Source organism: Egretta garzetta, unplaced genomic scaffold (assembly GCF_000687185.1).
Source record: "Egretta garzetta isolate BGI_Z169 unplaced genomic scaffold, ASM68718v1 scaffold405, whole genome shotgun sequence".
NCBI classification, from domain to species: domain Eukaryota; kingdom Metazoa; phylum Chordata; class Aves; order Pelecaniformes; family Ardeidae; genus Egretta; species Egretta garzetta.
This window is the reverse complement of record NW_009259854.1, coordinates 1,368,102-1,384,396: the sequence shown is the minus strand read 5'-3', so window position 1 is coordinate 1,384,396 and position 16,295 is coordinate 1,368,102. Positions and strand designations below refer to the sequence as shown.

Below are 16,295 nucleotides of genomic sequence, written 5' to 3'. Positions count from 1 at the left end.
GCCGAAGCCCTGCAGGTGTGTGGCCAGGGCGAGCTGCCCACCAGCAGCTCCCCAGTGGGGGGGTCTGCACCCCTCTCCTGGCCAGCACCGGCTGCTGCAGACCACGGGCCAAGGTGGGTACCCATCTTGGGTACAGAGGAGCACAGCACGTCTCCTGGAGGCTGCTCCCAAGGGAGAAGCTTCGTTGGAAGCCCCAGCAAGCAATTCGTATTGCTGCTTCGTATTCCTTCCTTAAACGTCTACAATGCCTCGCATTTCATTTCTTGAGCTTCCCCCCTAGAAACTGCTATCCCCCTCTCCTTGGGAAAGAAAATGGAAAGAAAATCTTTCTGGGTTTCTGAAACAAAATCTGATTGAAGTGCCTGTGCATTACTGCTGATCTGGGACAGCCTACGGTCAAGGTCACCCAGCACCAGCCGTTACAAGATCCTGGTTTCAGGAACTTGAAAGCTGTCAGATTAACTGCCCAGGCTGGAAGTTTCCATACTGGACCACTATCTCAGGGTGACTTACAATTATAAAGGCAAAAACCGGGCAAAAGGAAGAACTTACTGTCCCCTTGAGGCAAGGAAATTAATAGATGATACCTTGTTTTGCCCATCTTCTGAAATTCTTACACAGCTTCAGCATCTCACACACTGCAGAGATTATAAATTTGGAGTGCAAGGAGTGGGATTGCTCAATGGCTGGGATGTTTCTCTTCCAGTTCCCATGTAAACCTACAAACACTCGGCCAAGCTATGTACCCTTAAAAAGCGCGTACAAGTTCAGCAGCAGAGACTGACACCCACACTCTCCGAGGTTGCATCAGGAACAGACAGGCTTCTCTCCTCTTTGCTTTCTACAAGCCAAGAATTTCTCCCCCGAGCAAGCAAGCGTACTCCCGTCATGGCAGGTAGGGCTGAGCAGGAATTGTTCCCATTACCCAAACTAAGAGCAAGATGCTGTTTGTCCAGTGCTCCGAAATTTCTCTTATTTATGCCCAGACATGAAAGCGAGAGTGAGATCCAAACAATGAGGGCTAAAGGCCAGTTGGGCAGATCAGAAAAGACAATGCCAGCTTGTGAAACTATACAAATAAATAGTAACAGTGAAAAAAATAGCCTGTGCCAAGTGGCTAGAGACTCAGTATCTGTGACTAATTGAGTATTTGTTCAGCTATGGAACACCAATCTAACACCAAATCCCACAACCCCGTAGCAAAGCCAGGAAATTGCAAATCTTGTCTCATTTGCACATACTACAAAGCTGGCAAATAATAACAGGGAGCATGTTCTTCGAGAAGAAAAACTGAAATGCTTGTTGTTTTCCTTTCCTTTCCTTTCCCTTCTTGCCAGAGACAAATCTGAAAGCAGTGCAGTTACTGAAATAGCACTCACTGCAGTGGACTTACTGTTTGGGTTTGGAACTCCAGAAACAATGTCTTTGCTGTCGGGAGCAAGGGCGCCATAATTCGCGTGGTGGTGGTGATGACGGTGGTGGTGGTGGTGCCTTGCAGGCATTTTTGTAGTATATGGTGCTCCACCATTCTCCTCAATGTTGAACTGATGCAGATCACTGTTGTTCAAGGGATAACTACAAAATAAATTCAGTTCAAATTAGAGCAGTAAACAGTAGGACAAATTGTACTTTTGGAGAGACAGAGAGCAAACTTTCTCGGGAAAAAATGCATAGATTTTTTGTAAAGGTATATCCCAAATCTTTACAGTTTTCTATTAACAGGAGACTCATACGGTGAGGAAAATGGATGCCTCTGCTTGTTTGGCATGACTTTAACATCAGATTTATTTTTGATTTTACACACCACACAATCCCTGCTAGACTCTTACATCGAGTCAAATTCTGACTGACTTATGGAATACAAGTCTCAAAAACATCAAAATTTGTCCTGCAGGAATTTGCAACTTCACCTGGGAAATTGCTCAGGCAGCAAACAATAACTCCTTTAAAGTGAAATTGTTGGAAAAGCAGACCAAGGAACAGTCCCAGAATAACATACATTCCTGAGAAAGTTCAGGCCTCCAAATTTACGGTGCAAAATAGCTGTATGAAAAAACCTGTGACTTGGGAAAAAATGGAGAAAGATCCCATTGGAAATAAAACGTTTTACAGGTAACAACATACAAAATAGCACTTGGTGAAAAAGGAATCATAGCTGTGATGGTAAACTAACTGGGGTTTTTTTTGCATACATTTAGTTAGGAGATAAACTGTTGTCAGTCTACAATATATGGAGAAATGGAGATATGCTGAAATTTTAATTCATCATCTCTAACTCAGAGGTGTCAAATGACAGCGTTGATCTTCTTCAATAGGTTTAACTGATGCTGCTTCAGTTTATTGTTTGACATGATGATGAATTTCTAGAGATGATATTTTCTCTCCATGCCAGCAACCAAAAAAAGACTGAGATAATGCTACATAGATACTGCAAATTACTTGAATGCACTTTCCTCAGAGGAGTGCTTAAAATTTTTATAAGGTTTTAACTTATTTTATAGTATTGCATTAGACAGTAGTTGCAGTAAATCATTTCATTCCAAGGAAAGATGAATCCCCTGCCCATTTGAAAAATGCTGAAAAAATTGTATCTTCAGCTGCACGGGTTTTCAGTTTGCTTTTATTACTAATAGCAGCTGAAAACCTGACAATATGGAATAAAGACAAACAGAATGATTAAAGGAACAATGAATAAATTATACCTAGCTACTTGCTACATATGTTCTCTGCAGATTACTTACTGATTCAAAGCAAAATTAACCAGTCATCTGCAAATAAACACATCTGTATCATTTCCAAAGATATGTTGAAGCATGCAACTTGGTACATCATTAATAACCACCGTCGTCTTAGTAACAACTTCTGACAACATGAGGTTTCTGACTGGGTAGTAATTGAATAACACTTTTATGCTGGTTACTTTTTTGAAAGCAGGAGGTGGGGAGGGGAATGTTTTGTATATTAATCTTGGCAGGCTCCCGGCATGTAGCAACGACTGCCAATAAAGGCACTTCTGATGTCTTATTTGCCTTAAGAAAACAGTACAAACTGGGGTCTGATCCACAGGGGACAGCCTTGGTGAGTTCAGATAGTCCAGGACTGGTCTGTCTTTTGAAGCTGCTCTGTATTTTCATTGTTATAATCAAATCAAGCACGTGCCTACTGGGGGAAAATGGTAAAGGCTAATGAGACTGCGCGCGAATTGTAACAGCTCTCCTGCGCTCTCCCTTCAAGCACCTTGGATGGAAGTGACATTTTTTTGACTGAGAGGATAGCTGGTTTTGTTCACGCAGTTAAAACCCTTATTGGGAATAAGACCAGTTTGAGGCTGGAGCCTCAGCACATCATTTTTTTTGGTCTATGATTCAATTTTTTTTCAAGACACAAAACCCCACGTGCTTGGGAATTTCTTTCATTTCACCCGCTGGCAGGCTGGCTTAGCAGATTTCCGACGGGTCTTTTCAAAATGAATGAAATCACACCAGATCCTTACAACCTCATATTGCCATGGGCATGAGGTAGTTTCCACCCTAAAAAGGGAATGAGCTAAGCAACTGAATGAGCCAAAACCCCTCTGGCATGAGGTTGAACGTGCACCAAGTTCTCTAGACTGTCCAGAGAGGAGCGCTCACACCACGTAAAATGCAGGAAGACCATTACTTCAAAGAAGTAAAGAGCTGGCCTAGCACCGCTGATGTTCAGGTGTGCACTGAAGTCCTTGAGGACAGCAAGTCACAAAGCTCCAGTCAGGATGTCAATACCCAGGCTGCGCACTCTGATGAGAAATCCCATGTTGAAACTGCTGGCCCATTTAAAAGGCTGCAGTCATCTGCACCCTTCCAGGGCTGACAGCAATTAACAGGCAAACTCATCTCAGTGGTCAGTCAACTCTTGCACCTCTTGACGGATATGGGGTTGGGCTGAGGAAGACCCATACCCTCACTACTGGACTGATGAGTTACTGAACATAAGCAACAGGGCTTGCAGCAGCCCCAGAGCCAGTCTACTAGAAGACTTGACAGTACCCAAACAAAAATATCATGAGTAGTCCAAATCCCCTTTCTGTGTGCTCTCCACTATATAATTTAGGGGCACACTGGACGTCTTAGTGCAGTTACTGCAAGATAGCATCATTATTATTATATATCATGTTTTTCATTTATTTCTCTCAGATTATGTGCATACATGGACAGGTACCAGTTTTCATCCTTTCTCTTGCAGTTGACTTTTGCCCCTCCTAGTATGCCAACATTACACCTTTGTTTTACCTTTTAACAGTCAAGTGGCTGTCCTGCAGGTTTCCTCTTTTTCCTCTATTAGTTACCTGTGTAGTTTTCTCAACAAGCTCCAGCTGCTTTCTATACAACCAAGTCCTGTTCTTCAAGGAAACTGGGGCAAGGCCCTACAGGCTATTCTGTAAAGGAAGGAAACATTTCTTCTTTCTCTGTCGTTCTCTCAGGCAAAGCACTCCTGAGGATTCAGTTACCGGAGGCTGAACCTTCAGATAAGCCACTCAAAGTTCACAAGACACTTGGTATTGCCTTTAGCCTCAAACTCACATAATTACTTTCCTCTGACCAAAAAAGCAGCATATTGAGGAACAGGGCAAGTAACATGTGCCTTCTGATGACTTGTTCAATTTTTAAAGTTTTATTTACATTACTAGTCCTCTATCCCAATTTCATATTCCTCATCCTTTGCTTTAAAAGCTATTTTCACTTGACATTCTTACATTTCATCTGTACCAGCCACCTGCTGCCTTACCAAACCGTGCCACCAGTGTACAACTCACACATATTGCAGCGTTAGGAGATCATAGAAAAATGGGGAACAGATAGGCATTTGAAAGACTGAATTATCCACCTCTCCCCTCAAAACTGAACTAAGCAGGCCTGTATTACTCCAACTGATCGGCTGAACTGAATCTTCAACATGTTCAGCAGCAGACTTCATCACCTCCTTGTGCCATCAATTTCAGTGTCTCACCGTGCCTACACTTTGTTTACCCTGCCTCCTTTACCGCAATTTAAGCCTGCTATTTCCTCTCCCAGCCATCACAGACACAGTGAACAGGTTATTTCTTGCTACAGAAACCTGTGTTTTTGAAAATCGCTCTTCACATCTCCCTTAAGCTCTGAATTCTCCAGTTGCCCCTCACAGGTCACACATTTCCTACAGCTCTGATGTGTTCTGCCATCCCCGTCTGCCCAGCTGCCCCTGCTCTGCCTCCAACATGGGCACCCCACTCCAGCTGAGGCCTTGCAAATGCAAATGCATTGCAAAAAGGAAGGATTGCTTCCCACATCCTATGGGATCTACTCCTCTTTATATGCTGGAACATGGCATTCACTTTTTCCTAAACAGCCTGGGGTTCTTGACTCATGTTCAACTTCTGATCCTCAGGAACACCAGATCCTTTCCTAAACTGGCCAGGTTTCCAGCCCCCCCACTCCCCCCAAACTCAGCTGTGAAGCAGGTTACTACTACCTAACAGTACAACCATACTATCATTCCTCCTGAGCTGCATCCCATGCTTCCTCATGTGCTAAGATCATAAACTGGATGACTTTTCTCTCATCCAGGACAGGCCTGGTGTGATGGGGGTTCCAATTTAGGTGTAACCTGTGAGCGACAAGAGATTTTTTTAAAGTCACCGCCTTTCTGTGGCACCCTCCCAGCTGCCATCCTCATTCTCCTGTAGAACATAACTGTGTAGGCCTGCATCAACACCTTTCAGCTGTGTCCCAGAGCAGGCTCACTCCTGCACCCTGTCTGTGCCCCCTTCTTCCACACTCTTCTTGTAGGCATCTCCCACCTGTCTGAAGTTATACTTGGAGAGCAAACCATGGGGCTCTCTTCTCCCCCCTCCTTGGGGAGTCCGGTGGGGCAATAGCAGAAAGCAGGCTCAAGTTATCGTGCCTCTTGGATGACTCTGCACTGCGTTTAGACCCTCCCTGCTATAGCTGAACAGTGGTTTAAAGCAATCCCAGGCTTCTAGGTCTGGTTGTGATAAATAACCTTCAACAATTATCCCACCCACCTTTATTCTTTGCTTTGAATGCTGCTTCTGCACCAAACCACTGCAATTTTCTAACATCTAAAAACCCTCAAACTTCACACAAACATCTCCACAACCCAATTCTCCATCCTCCCCCATTTGCAGGTCAGAGTAAGCCTGACGGTGATTTGTGCAGCTTTCAGCAGCTCCAATCCACACTGCAGGCTTTGGGCTTAATGTGTTGGGAGGCTCCCTCAACCATTTCACCCCCTAATATGAGACATTTCACCCGCCGCTGTAGCATTAACAATACCTTCTCCAACATCAAAATGGGCTTTAGATGTGCTCCCAAATGGAAGTCAGTGGAACTATTGAAGTCTGTGTTATCATATACGTGTATTAGTGTGTATGCATGGAGGAGAGACTCTCAGAAGTCTAACAAAAGCAGCCAATGCATGTGAAGCTTCAGTGTGGCAGCCGAGGCGATGAGCCTTAACAGCTATGTTAAGCCAAACATTCATTTTTTGGGCTTAGTCTCTTCCTTTAGGAAGAAGAAAAAAAAAAAAAAAAATAAAAGACTTCAGGTTTATTCCCTGCCTATGCTTTGAAAGAAGTTAAAAAAACCCCAAACAACAAACCCAACTGAATTTTTAGCCAAACTTGCTTTAATTACGTTTAGAATCTCACACACCCGTCATGTTGCTAGAGCATGTAAAGTGGCACAGAGAGCCTAGGAATTTTGCACACCCTGGACATTTCCCTGTAGAGAGGACTGAAGAGGAAATGGGGGGATAGGAGGAATGTGGTGTTCTGTGCCAGAACCATTGGGTTGAAGCAACAGACTATGAGAGGACCCAGCGTTATACAAGAAGGGAACTCAGACCACGGCAGGAGGAATGCTTATAAAAGAGAGAAGATGAAGTTTCATTTTTGCAGCCAAGGACTGGGACACAGAAAAGCAAAAAGTGTTCCTAAGTAAAGGAGGATTGGGATCACTAAAAACAAACCTATGTTGTTTTTTTTTTCCTGCAGCATGCAACCCAGACCTCTTTGCTGGCCAAGAACCAGCTTCCTAAACTGTGAGAAGCGTAACTAGAGCTGACAGTGCTGTTACACTCCCATGCTCTGCCCTGACACCACCAGATGACAGGAGCACTAGCCCATTTGCTTCCCTTAGGGAAGGCCTGGGAAGATGTGTTGCAGATTCCTCTCCCCGCTGCCAAGGATGATCAGCAATCCCCGACTGTTCCATTCCGAGGGATGCCTCAGAACGCAGAGCGGGCAGCCAGAAGCCTTCTCCCAGCCAGACAAACCAACCTTGGAAGAAAGGAGAAAATGGTGACGGGGAAGTGGGTGTTCAGAAATGGCAATGGGAGCAGGGCGAATTTCTCCTGTAGGAGATGAAAGTATATGCAGCAGCTTCCCGCATTAGAAGATGCTGAACTAAGTTTTGAAGCAGGAGTAATCTCAAATTCTCCACAAGAAGAACAGAGCCTGCGGCAAAGCATGTTCTAATAAAACACCAAGAAACGAATCTCAACTCGACAAAGCCATTGTCCTCACAGATTTCACCTTATCTACATAAAGATCATTAAAAAAATACTGCCTTGCAAAACTGTCATGCAAAATATGCCCACTGGGGAACTAAACTTGCTTTTCTTCATTTACAAATGGTTTTAATTAACGATAACGATAGCTAATGATATTTAATCACCTGTCAAAAAAATTCATTGTCCCAGATGTCCTTGCAGATGAGAAAAACACTGAAAAGCAGGCACAAAATTTTCTAAGACAGATGAAATCTTCCCCCAGGTCAGTGCTGCCTTCCCCTTTCAGTCACAGGCAGGCAATGTATGCCTGGCCTTGGGGAGTAAAACAACTTGGGGTGGCTAAACAACTTGGGGTGGCTAATCCAAGCAAGCTAACTCAGGTTAAAATAGGAGCAAAACCAAACGAGCAACTTAAGCCACTGAGACCGCCTGCCGCTGATCTCAGGCTGCTAACCATGCTACAGCCTTTTCCACCACTTAACCCACCACATAAGTCAGGTCCTCCCAGCTAAGCACATCCTTCTGTCTCCCCCCTTCCTCAGTATCATGCACCCACCAAAGCCAAAGCACGGAGACCGAGAAGCAGGCAGGAGAGGTTTAGATCGGACATTTAGGAAGAATTTCTTCACTGCAAGGGTTATCAGGCACTGGAACGGGCTGCCGAGGGAAGTGGTCGAGTCACCATCCCTGTAAGTGTTTAAAAGATGGGTAAGATGAGGTGCTTAGGGACATGGAAACATTCAAGGCCAGGTTGGATGCGGCTCTGAGCAACCTGATCTAGTTAAAGATGTCCCTGCTGACTGCAGGGGAGTTGGACTAGGTGACCTGTAAAGGTCCCTTCCAACCCAAAACATTCTATGATTCTGTGGTTTAGTAGTGGACAGGTATGCTTGGACTAATCTTAAAGGTCTTTTCCAACCAAATAATTCTGTGATTCTGTATCAGCAAAACCATGTGAGGTCCAAACTACCTAGGTAGCCTTGGGAAGTTTGAGTATGGACTTAGCAAAACTGGGATCAACACATGGAAAAAGCAGGGTAACAGAGGAGACAGGGGAAGGAAGGGAATGGGACAATCTGTGCGCATCACGGAAGAACAAGCATGGGAAAATGGAGAGGAGGGGGAGAAAAGGGACCAGCTGCACCCAAGCAAGCTGCTGGTCAGTATGCTCGGCTGGTTGAGCCCCAATCATTGCAGTCTAGGCCATCTTCTTAACTTTAGCCCCACTTTAGTGGGGGTGGTATGCGTACAGGATTGAGCTCTCCGTGCAGCCCCATGTTTGCGTGCTGCTGTTTGTGCCTGTGGGTGCTGGTAAGGGCACTGCTCTCCACCTCCTCCGCTCCGCATGGCTGGCTGAACGTGTGCTCTGTGTGGATTTACATCTCTGGAATACATCCTCAGCATCCCTATGGGCTGGACTCAGATTCGGAAGGTGAAATCACTTTATCCTTAAACCTAATCCACTGGATTTGGCTTCCCTTAACAACATGCTCCCCTCTTACAAAATCTCCTTTCTGTCTCTGTCCCTAAAAGACTGAAGTTCCTTGAAAATACCATGTTGTTAAAGAAACGTATCAAACTGTGGAAGTTTCATGCTTTTAAATTATTCCGATTCTGAATGTTGCTAATGCCCTACAAAGAAGTATGCGGCCTTCTGAATTTTCAATAGTTTGCCATAACTCTAAGTCCAGCGTGAACGTACCTGACACCATTGCCATATAAATAACTATAGTTTAGGTTATAGATTTTTACCCTTTTAACACATTACCAGTAAAGCCACTGAAGAGGTACAGTGTGCAGCAAGTAAAAACTCTATCAAGGCAGGGCAGAATCTTTCGCTTAGTTGCTCAGAAGACAGTATTAACAGGTAAAAGCAACACAAAATCAATCACTCAGCACAGCAAGGGCTTCCTTATTTACAAACCTGCAACTTGTCCTACCTCTGTTCTCACTGTTACACTTGGGCAACTCATCCCAGTTACAGCAAGAAACTGTTCGATTCATCATTAAAAAAAAAGTCTGAAAATCGCTTTTAAGTCAGAAATCGAGAATGAGACACATTCAATACAACAGTAGAAGCTGTAAATAAGTAACAAACAGAGCCCTCTTGGACTCAAAATTTTGATACAGCAGCGCTATCCAGTTTTACATTCAAGTTCCTTGAAGCCTTGCTGCCGATCAACTTTGCTTATTGATTCAATGAGCTCCAGCTGCTGCAGACGCTGAAGCCTCAACGCTCCCTTGCCTCCTTCATTTCTCTTCTCCATTCCCAGTCTCTAGCAGACTTCATTGCTTTTCCTTTTCCAGTTCCTCCCATTGCACGTTCCACTGTAAACTCTGCTTCTCCTAAACCCTCTACTTGTGCTTTTTGTTTCTCTGGCCCATTTTTTTTTTTCCTGAGCTCCTCCTTCCTTCCTGTACTCCTACTGATGAGAAAGACTCAGCCTGGAGACACCAAGATGCTGGCCCTCCTGCCTGCCGACAAGGCCTCAACATTCAGGGGCTTGGCCCCTGGAGATCATAGAATCATAGAATCACTTTGGTTGGAAAAGACCTTTGGGATCATCGAGTCCAACCTTTAACCTAACCCTGCCATCCCACCACTAAACCATGTCCCTAAGCACCTCATCTATCCTTCTTTCAAATACCTCCAGGGATGGGGACTCGACCACCTCCCTGGGCAGCCCATTCCAGAGCCTGACAACCCTTTCGGTGAAGAAGTTTCTCCTAATGTCTAGCCTAAACCTGCCCTGGAGCAGCTTCAAACCATTCCCCCTCATCCTATCATCTACTACCAGGGAGAAGAGGCCGACCCCCACCTCACTACAGCCTCCTGTCAGGCAGTGGCAGAGGGCGATAAGGTCTCCCCTCAGCCTCCTCCTCGTCTCCAGGCTGAACAACCCCAGTTCCCTCAGCCGCTCCTCATCAGCCTTGTGCTCCAGATCCCTCACCAGCTTTGTTATCTCCTCTGGACATGTTCCAGCAATGCAACATCTTTCTTGTAGTGAGGGGCCCAAAACTGAACACAGTATTCAAGGTGCGGCCTCACCAGCACCAAGTACAGGGGCACTATCACAGATGAAAATGAACACAGCCACTTTGTCATCTGTTCAACTACTGAGTTCATTGCTACTTCATTACACAATTTAGAGAGCACTGGAGATGTATTAATGCTTTGTATTTCTGCTTCTTTAAGGTTCTCAAAATTGCAGAAATTGGTAATGGTGGATAAACCATTGTGATTATAATTCCAGCACAGATTGTTATCAGTTTAGTGGGAGGGGAAAAAAGTTATAAATAATTAGCTTCTAATCTGGAGTTTAAATTGTGTTAGATCAGTACTTCCTACTACTAATTAGGTGTGGCTACTTCTTTCATTTTCTTTAGGATGCGGGAAGAACACCATTTACTTCAGGAAGTAAAAGGATGTTTTTCATTGCATCATTTAAAAAAAATACCATTTTTATAGTTTTTCAACATATGACATTGTGACATTGCTAAGCCAGGAACTACAGGTTTTCCAAACTGTTCCTATATGAAACATCCATTCTTGCTTAATTTGATCCTTGATATGATCAGCTGTGGGTTTTACTGTTTGATAGTTTAAAGCTAAAGGTCATGCTACAACTAGGAAAAGGAAAGGGAAAAGGAAATCCAAGCAGAAGATAAAAAGTACAAAACCCAATCAAAAGTAGTAATGTAATTGTGGTGGCAATTTGAAAACAGAGCCCATGGGGCATTTCCAAATGTTTTCCAATAGCCTTAGCTCAACATTTATCTTATTTTTAAGCTGGAAGATTAGGCAGTTCTCAGAAGGTATGATGACTAAGGCAGCCATCATGAATGCTTCTTCTGCCAGAGAGAAAATGAACTGGATTTCTTCTGAAAAGATACATGCAACAGATCATGGAAGATAAGATATCACCAACCAAAAGGAGTAGAGTCCCACAGAGTCAAGAAAAAGTCATTATTCCAGAAACACAAAACAAAGAAGTAACCCCGGGTCTAAGGTATCAGGCTGGTGGAACTTCCCATCTCCACCAATCTTCCCTCTGTGCCAAGTCTGCCAAGACTCTATCTGAAAAAAAAAATCATCATCTTTAGGAAAGCTGGATGGGAGATACTGTATTTTTTTTAAACACGACCTTTTCCTCCACTTCAAAATTGAAGGTTATTACACACTGAAATTAAAAGCAATATGCAAGTTATTACAAACATGCTTGCATTTTCTGTAGCTGCCTACTAATACGTGGACAGTGCACAGAGAGGCTCCATTTGTGAACTTTACAAGTAAATTCAGATTACCACTTGTGAAACCAACTGTTTGAAAATAAGGTGTTTCGCTTTAAAGGACAGCCATGAAAGAGTCATTAGTAAGTAGTTGACAGCAGCATTTAGTCTGCAAAGGATTTATTACTGGAAGTGACTCATACCAAGGGAGGAACTCTAGGCTGAACCAAGTTTTCATCTGTTTTTTGTGACGCAGCGGCAGCAAGAGCAACAGCAGACGCACTCGGAAAGGAAGTCTGTTTGGCCAGTCACTTTGAGGTACAACGGTACAAGGGAAGCCGAAATGAGGTCTTCATTATTGCACAGCGCTTTGCAATGTACTCTTGCAATGCAAGAGACAAAGGGAAAGGTGTGGTCTCTCCCTCTACATTATGTCTTTTCTTACCTACTTTGACTGGTATTGTTTTTGTCCAAAAGTTGCATCTTTCTATGTGTCTGGTGCCTGCTGAGAAAGGAGGACTGATTTTCCTGCAGGTCCTTCAACACTAAAAACTTGGGAGCACGCCTAACAGCACTGTGTTTTTCCAAGCATTTGCAGTTTGACTGTAAAGTAGGAAAAAATATTTATTCTGAAATGGTTGGAAATCTCGGTTCTTACACTGTGGCACAAGTTTGGTTAGGCTCGACCAGCAGAGTTTGAGCTGGCTCTCAAAGGAGATTCTTGGCCAGCACAGTCTTAACAAAAAGGAGCTAGAGGCGCGATGGATCAGTTCTTTTTCAAAGTACAACACACACATGCTGAGATCAATTTAAGAAAATAATAGTTCCTGGTTTATGTCCGGTAATGCCAGCTGGTCTGTAGCAGGTCTGGCTTGAACAGTCTCTTTGGCTACCACTAGCAATGCTGCAACGACAGCGTTCCCCTACAAGTCTGCTTTCCTTCGTTTTCCGTTGTGGAGTAAGAGGAAAACCACTCATCACCAACAGTCTTTCCAGAGATCCGGTGTGTCAGGTTAGAGGGATGTGTGTCGAAACTTCTCTCCTTCGGGCTAGGTAGTAGTAGCCTGCCTGCTTGATACACAAACCGGAGTAACTGGTGGAAAACCTCCTCTGAACAGATTGCGGCACTGAACTGTCTTCCTCTTCCCCCTCAGAGGGCTCCACCTAGCCCACTCTGATGCCTGAGAAGCAGGTGATATACTCAGTTTCATTTTTTCCCCTTAGACATTCCCCAGCTCACTCCTTGCCGGCAGCTGAAGTTCATTTTCAAAATTACTTGCAAGCTCTAACACACTTTCTCTTGCAGGCCAAAGAGAGGTCTTCTGCAACACTCATCCAGAAGGAAGGAAAAACGACACTTTACATCACAAGGCCACGATATGTGCTTTGCTCCCACCCACAAGGTGAGACAGCAATACTCCTTTTGGTCAATTTGCACATGGGTTCCCCAATAAAAGGGTCTGGAAGGACTTGTGGATTCTTTTCTTGAAGTGTGCAAACCCTCGACTGCCAGCTTGGGAAATGCATTACAAAAGCCGATCCCTTTGTTCACTTTGCCTGTGACTCACATCAGCTGGAGAAAAATAGCTGAAAACAAAAGTTTAAAGAAAAAGCCCACACTAAAACAATTTACCAGAAGCACCAACACTTTCGATACGGTATTTCAGAATCATATTTCAGCATTCAATATTAGGCATTCATTTGCGTGCCAGGGCCTGGCTGGGGCTGAAGACGGATGTATTTGAGCCCAAGTTACAGATGTGGTATTGCCAGCTTTTTGATTCCCCCATCAGTTCCTGGGGGAGAGGATGCAGGATTACAAAGTTACTACAGGGCAAATGTACCCCCGCTGCAAATCCAAATCCAGAACAGAGCCGGAGTGCCAGACCTGAGCTCCGCTGGGGCAGAACTGGTTTCCAGCTTTATTAAACGCAGGAGGAAGATACGCAGAGAGACGATCAGAAGATACCCTCAGCCAAGATGTATCAGGCAATCCTCCAGTGCGTGGAAGAACGCAGCCGATCACAGGCAGGACTGCAGGACTTCAGGTCAGTGCGATTTCTCAGATGCCTAGCACCGCACTGACACCCACTGCCCCCTGTCCCCCCAAAGCTGACGCAAGAGTAGTGGTTTATCACCTGTAAACAGATTACAGAAGAGTTTCTAAGTGTACGCTGGACTTGTAAAAAGAAGGTTTTAGACTTGCACAATAGACTTCAGAACAGGGTGGGGAAAGTCTGCAGGCACAGCTCAACAGGTGCCCCTGAGAACGTGCTTCATCGGGGTTCAGAAGGCGGTACCTCCTTCAGGCAGTTTGCAAGGCTTTTTTTAGAACAACTTCCCTGTATACTGAGAACACACTCAAAATGTGTTGATTTCTCTGTACCTAGAATGATTGTATAACACGCTCCCTGGTAAAAATCGTGTGGCATTTCCTCACGAGGAACTCCTAGTTAAAATAATTCAGCACCATGTATAAACACTCCCATACTAGGACTATCAAGTCCCTGTATTGAGTTTGTGCATCTATAAACTACCAGTGGCTTCCCGTAGCAGCATGAATCTAGGATGCAGTATTGATTTATATTGCCAGAGCTTTCCCAGTATTTTAAACACAGGTGCTATTTTAAACAAAATTTAACAGCTGAATTAACCATTTTACACCTTTCTCCTCTCTCCCCATGTAATTTGGTTTTCACCTGCAGCATTTTGTGTCACTTCAATCAAGAAACTGTATTCCTAACATCACAAGGCCTGTATTAGTCACTCATTAAAAACAATACTTTCAAGTAACAAGTGTGCTAATTTTAGGAAAGAAAAAGCCCGGTGTGCTTTTAAATTTAAAGCAACTTATTTGCATTACCTAGTTCAGTGCAGGGGCACCCGATTGCACCTTTGTTCAGGTGACGTAAACTGCATGGGTCAGCCAGGTCAATGCTGGGGTCAGAGAGGAAACAGGTAGAAACACTCCCTCTTCCCAGCTGCATCCCAGCCCATTTGCTACCAGAAGCCAACTAAGCTTTGAGCAAGGAAGGACAGAGAAATGGAGCTCTTCTTACCTATCTGGTTGTTCAGTGACTTTGCTGGCACAGATTTCTGCCGACAGCAAGGAGGACGTGGGATGAAGAAGCGAACACGTAGCAAGCACCCAATGCCCAGTTTTTTCAGAAGCTCTGCCAGAGAGGCAGAACGACAAGTGCCTCCCTCGAGGCGACACACGCAAACTGCAGAACACACGCGTCCCACAGGTTGTTCTTCACCCGCATGCAGACCTCCTGCACGAGGCATTTTAACACTTAGGGACCAGTGCTGTCTTTTCTTGCGATCTGTCAGGGAGATCCCTCATTCAGCGCACCTTTGGCAATAAACCACACCACAGATAACGACACAGCAAGGGGAGGAACACTGACAACAAAGCACACAGAAGCCAGTGAAGTTACATGACAAGAAGGATACCGTAGTACGAACGTAGGTGTGTGAATCATGAAGCAACAACGCTCCACTTGAAAGCGAGTATTCAAAAAAAACTCCTCCAGAGGGCATTCAGAGCAGCAGCTAAACCAGAGCTCTTGCTCCAACGGCTCCGACAAAGTTTCTCTTTCTTCCTTTCCGAAATAAAATGCAGCTGAAACAGAGGAAGACCAGCCTGGGGAGCCTCTGTGATTACCCACCTTAGGCTTACTCTGGCATTTGCACGTCTCGGTGCACAATTGCTTTATTGTTTTCCTCCCCTCTACAGACTGCGCTGAAAACATTGATGCAGCACAGCATTAGTGTCTCCAGGGCAAAACAGGTACAACGTGTATCATATTTCTCCACCCTCCCCCAAAATCTTTCAAAAATAAATAATGCGTCATAGCCAGAATAAGAAGATTGAAAATTTTTATTTGTACTTAGCACATACAGGAAAGATCAAAACAAATATTAAAAGATAGCATTTGTAAACAAATATATTTCACAAAAAGTTACAGGCTATCAAATTTGCTCTGAAAAAATTCATGGTTATAGCTGTTTATAAATGTGTATTTATCAAAATCAAGTTAAAAACTACTTAATTTTTAAAATACCCCAAACGAAGATTCATTCATTCCAACAACTTCAGAGACCACAGATGTAAGGCCTAATTAAAACAAATGCATGAGTGAAGATGGCACTACGATTTCCAGTTTTTAAAAAAAAATAAATCGGCAAGTGATCAAAGTATCAGCCCAGCCTGTTTAAAAGACCTGGGTTGGTAAAATACACATTCAACTTTGCAAATGTCTAACTTAAAAAAATAGAGCTGTTTCACTGGATTGTCCTCATCTTGTAGCGTACCCATCATGCGCTGCGGTTTTGAATCCACTCTGAGGAAAGTTATCAGTAGGTAGTTTTATGCGATTGTACAGTTCACTTCCATAATCACATTAAAAATAAGAAGACAGCAGCACCCTTTTAGCAAGGATTCATTTTTAACATTCTTGCCTTTATAGCAGCAGGTATGGTTTTGGGGGATGCTATCAATATAATCAGTATGT

General features: G+C 44.0%; 1 protein-coding gene across 1 annotated transcript in view; it reads right to left on the bottom strand.

Annotated features, from left to right (window-relative positions):
- Positions 1–16,295, bottom strand: part of EPB41L4B (erythrocyte membrane protein band 4.1 like 4B) — a 123,373-nt gene that overhangs the window by 71,379 nt on the left and 35,699 nt on the right. Inside the window, exon 16 of the mRNA XM_035895469.1 lies at positions 1,394–1,575. Coding sequence (XP_035751362.1) covers positions 1,394–1,575 — 182 coding nt within the window. The remainder of the gene's footprint in view (positions 1–1,393; positions 1,576–16,295) is intronic.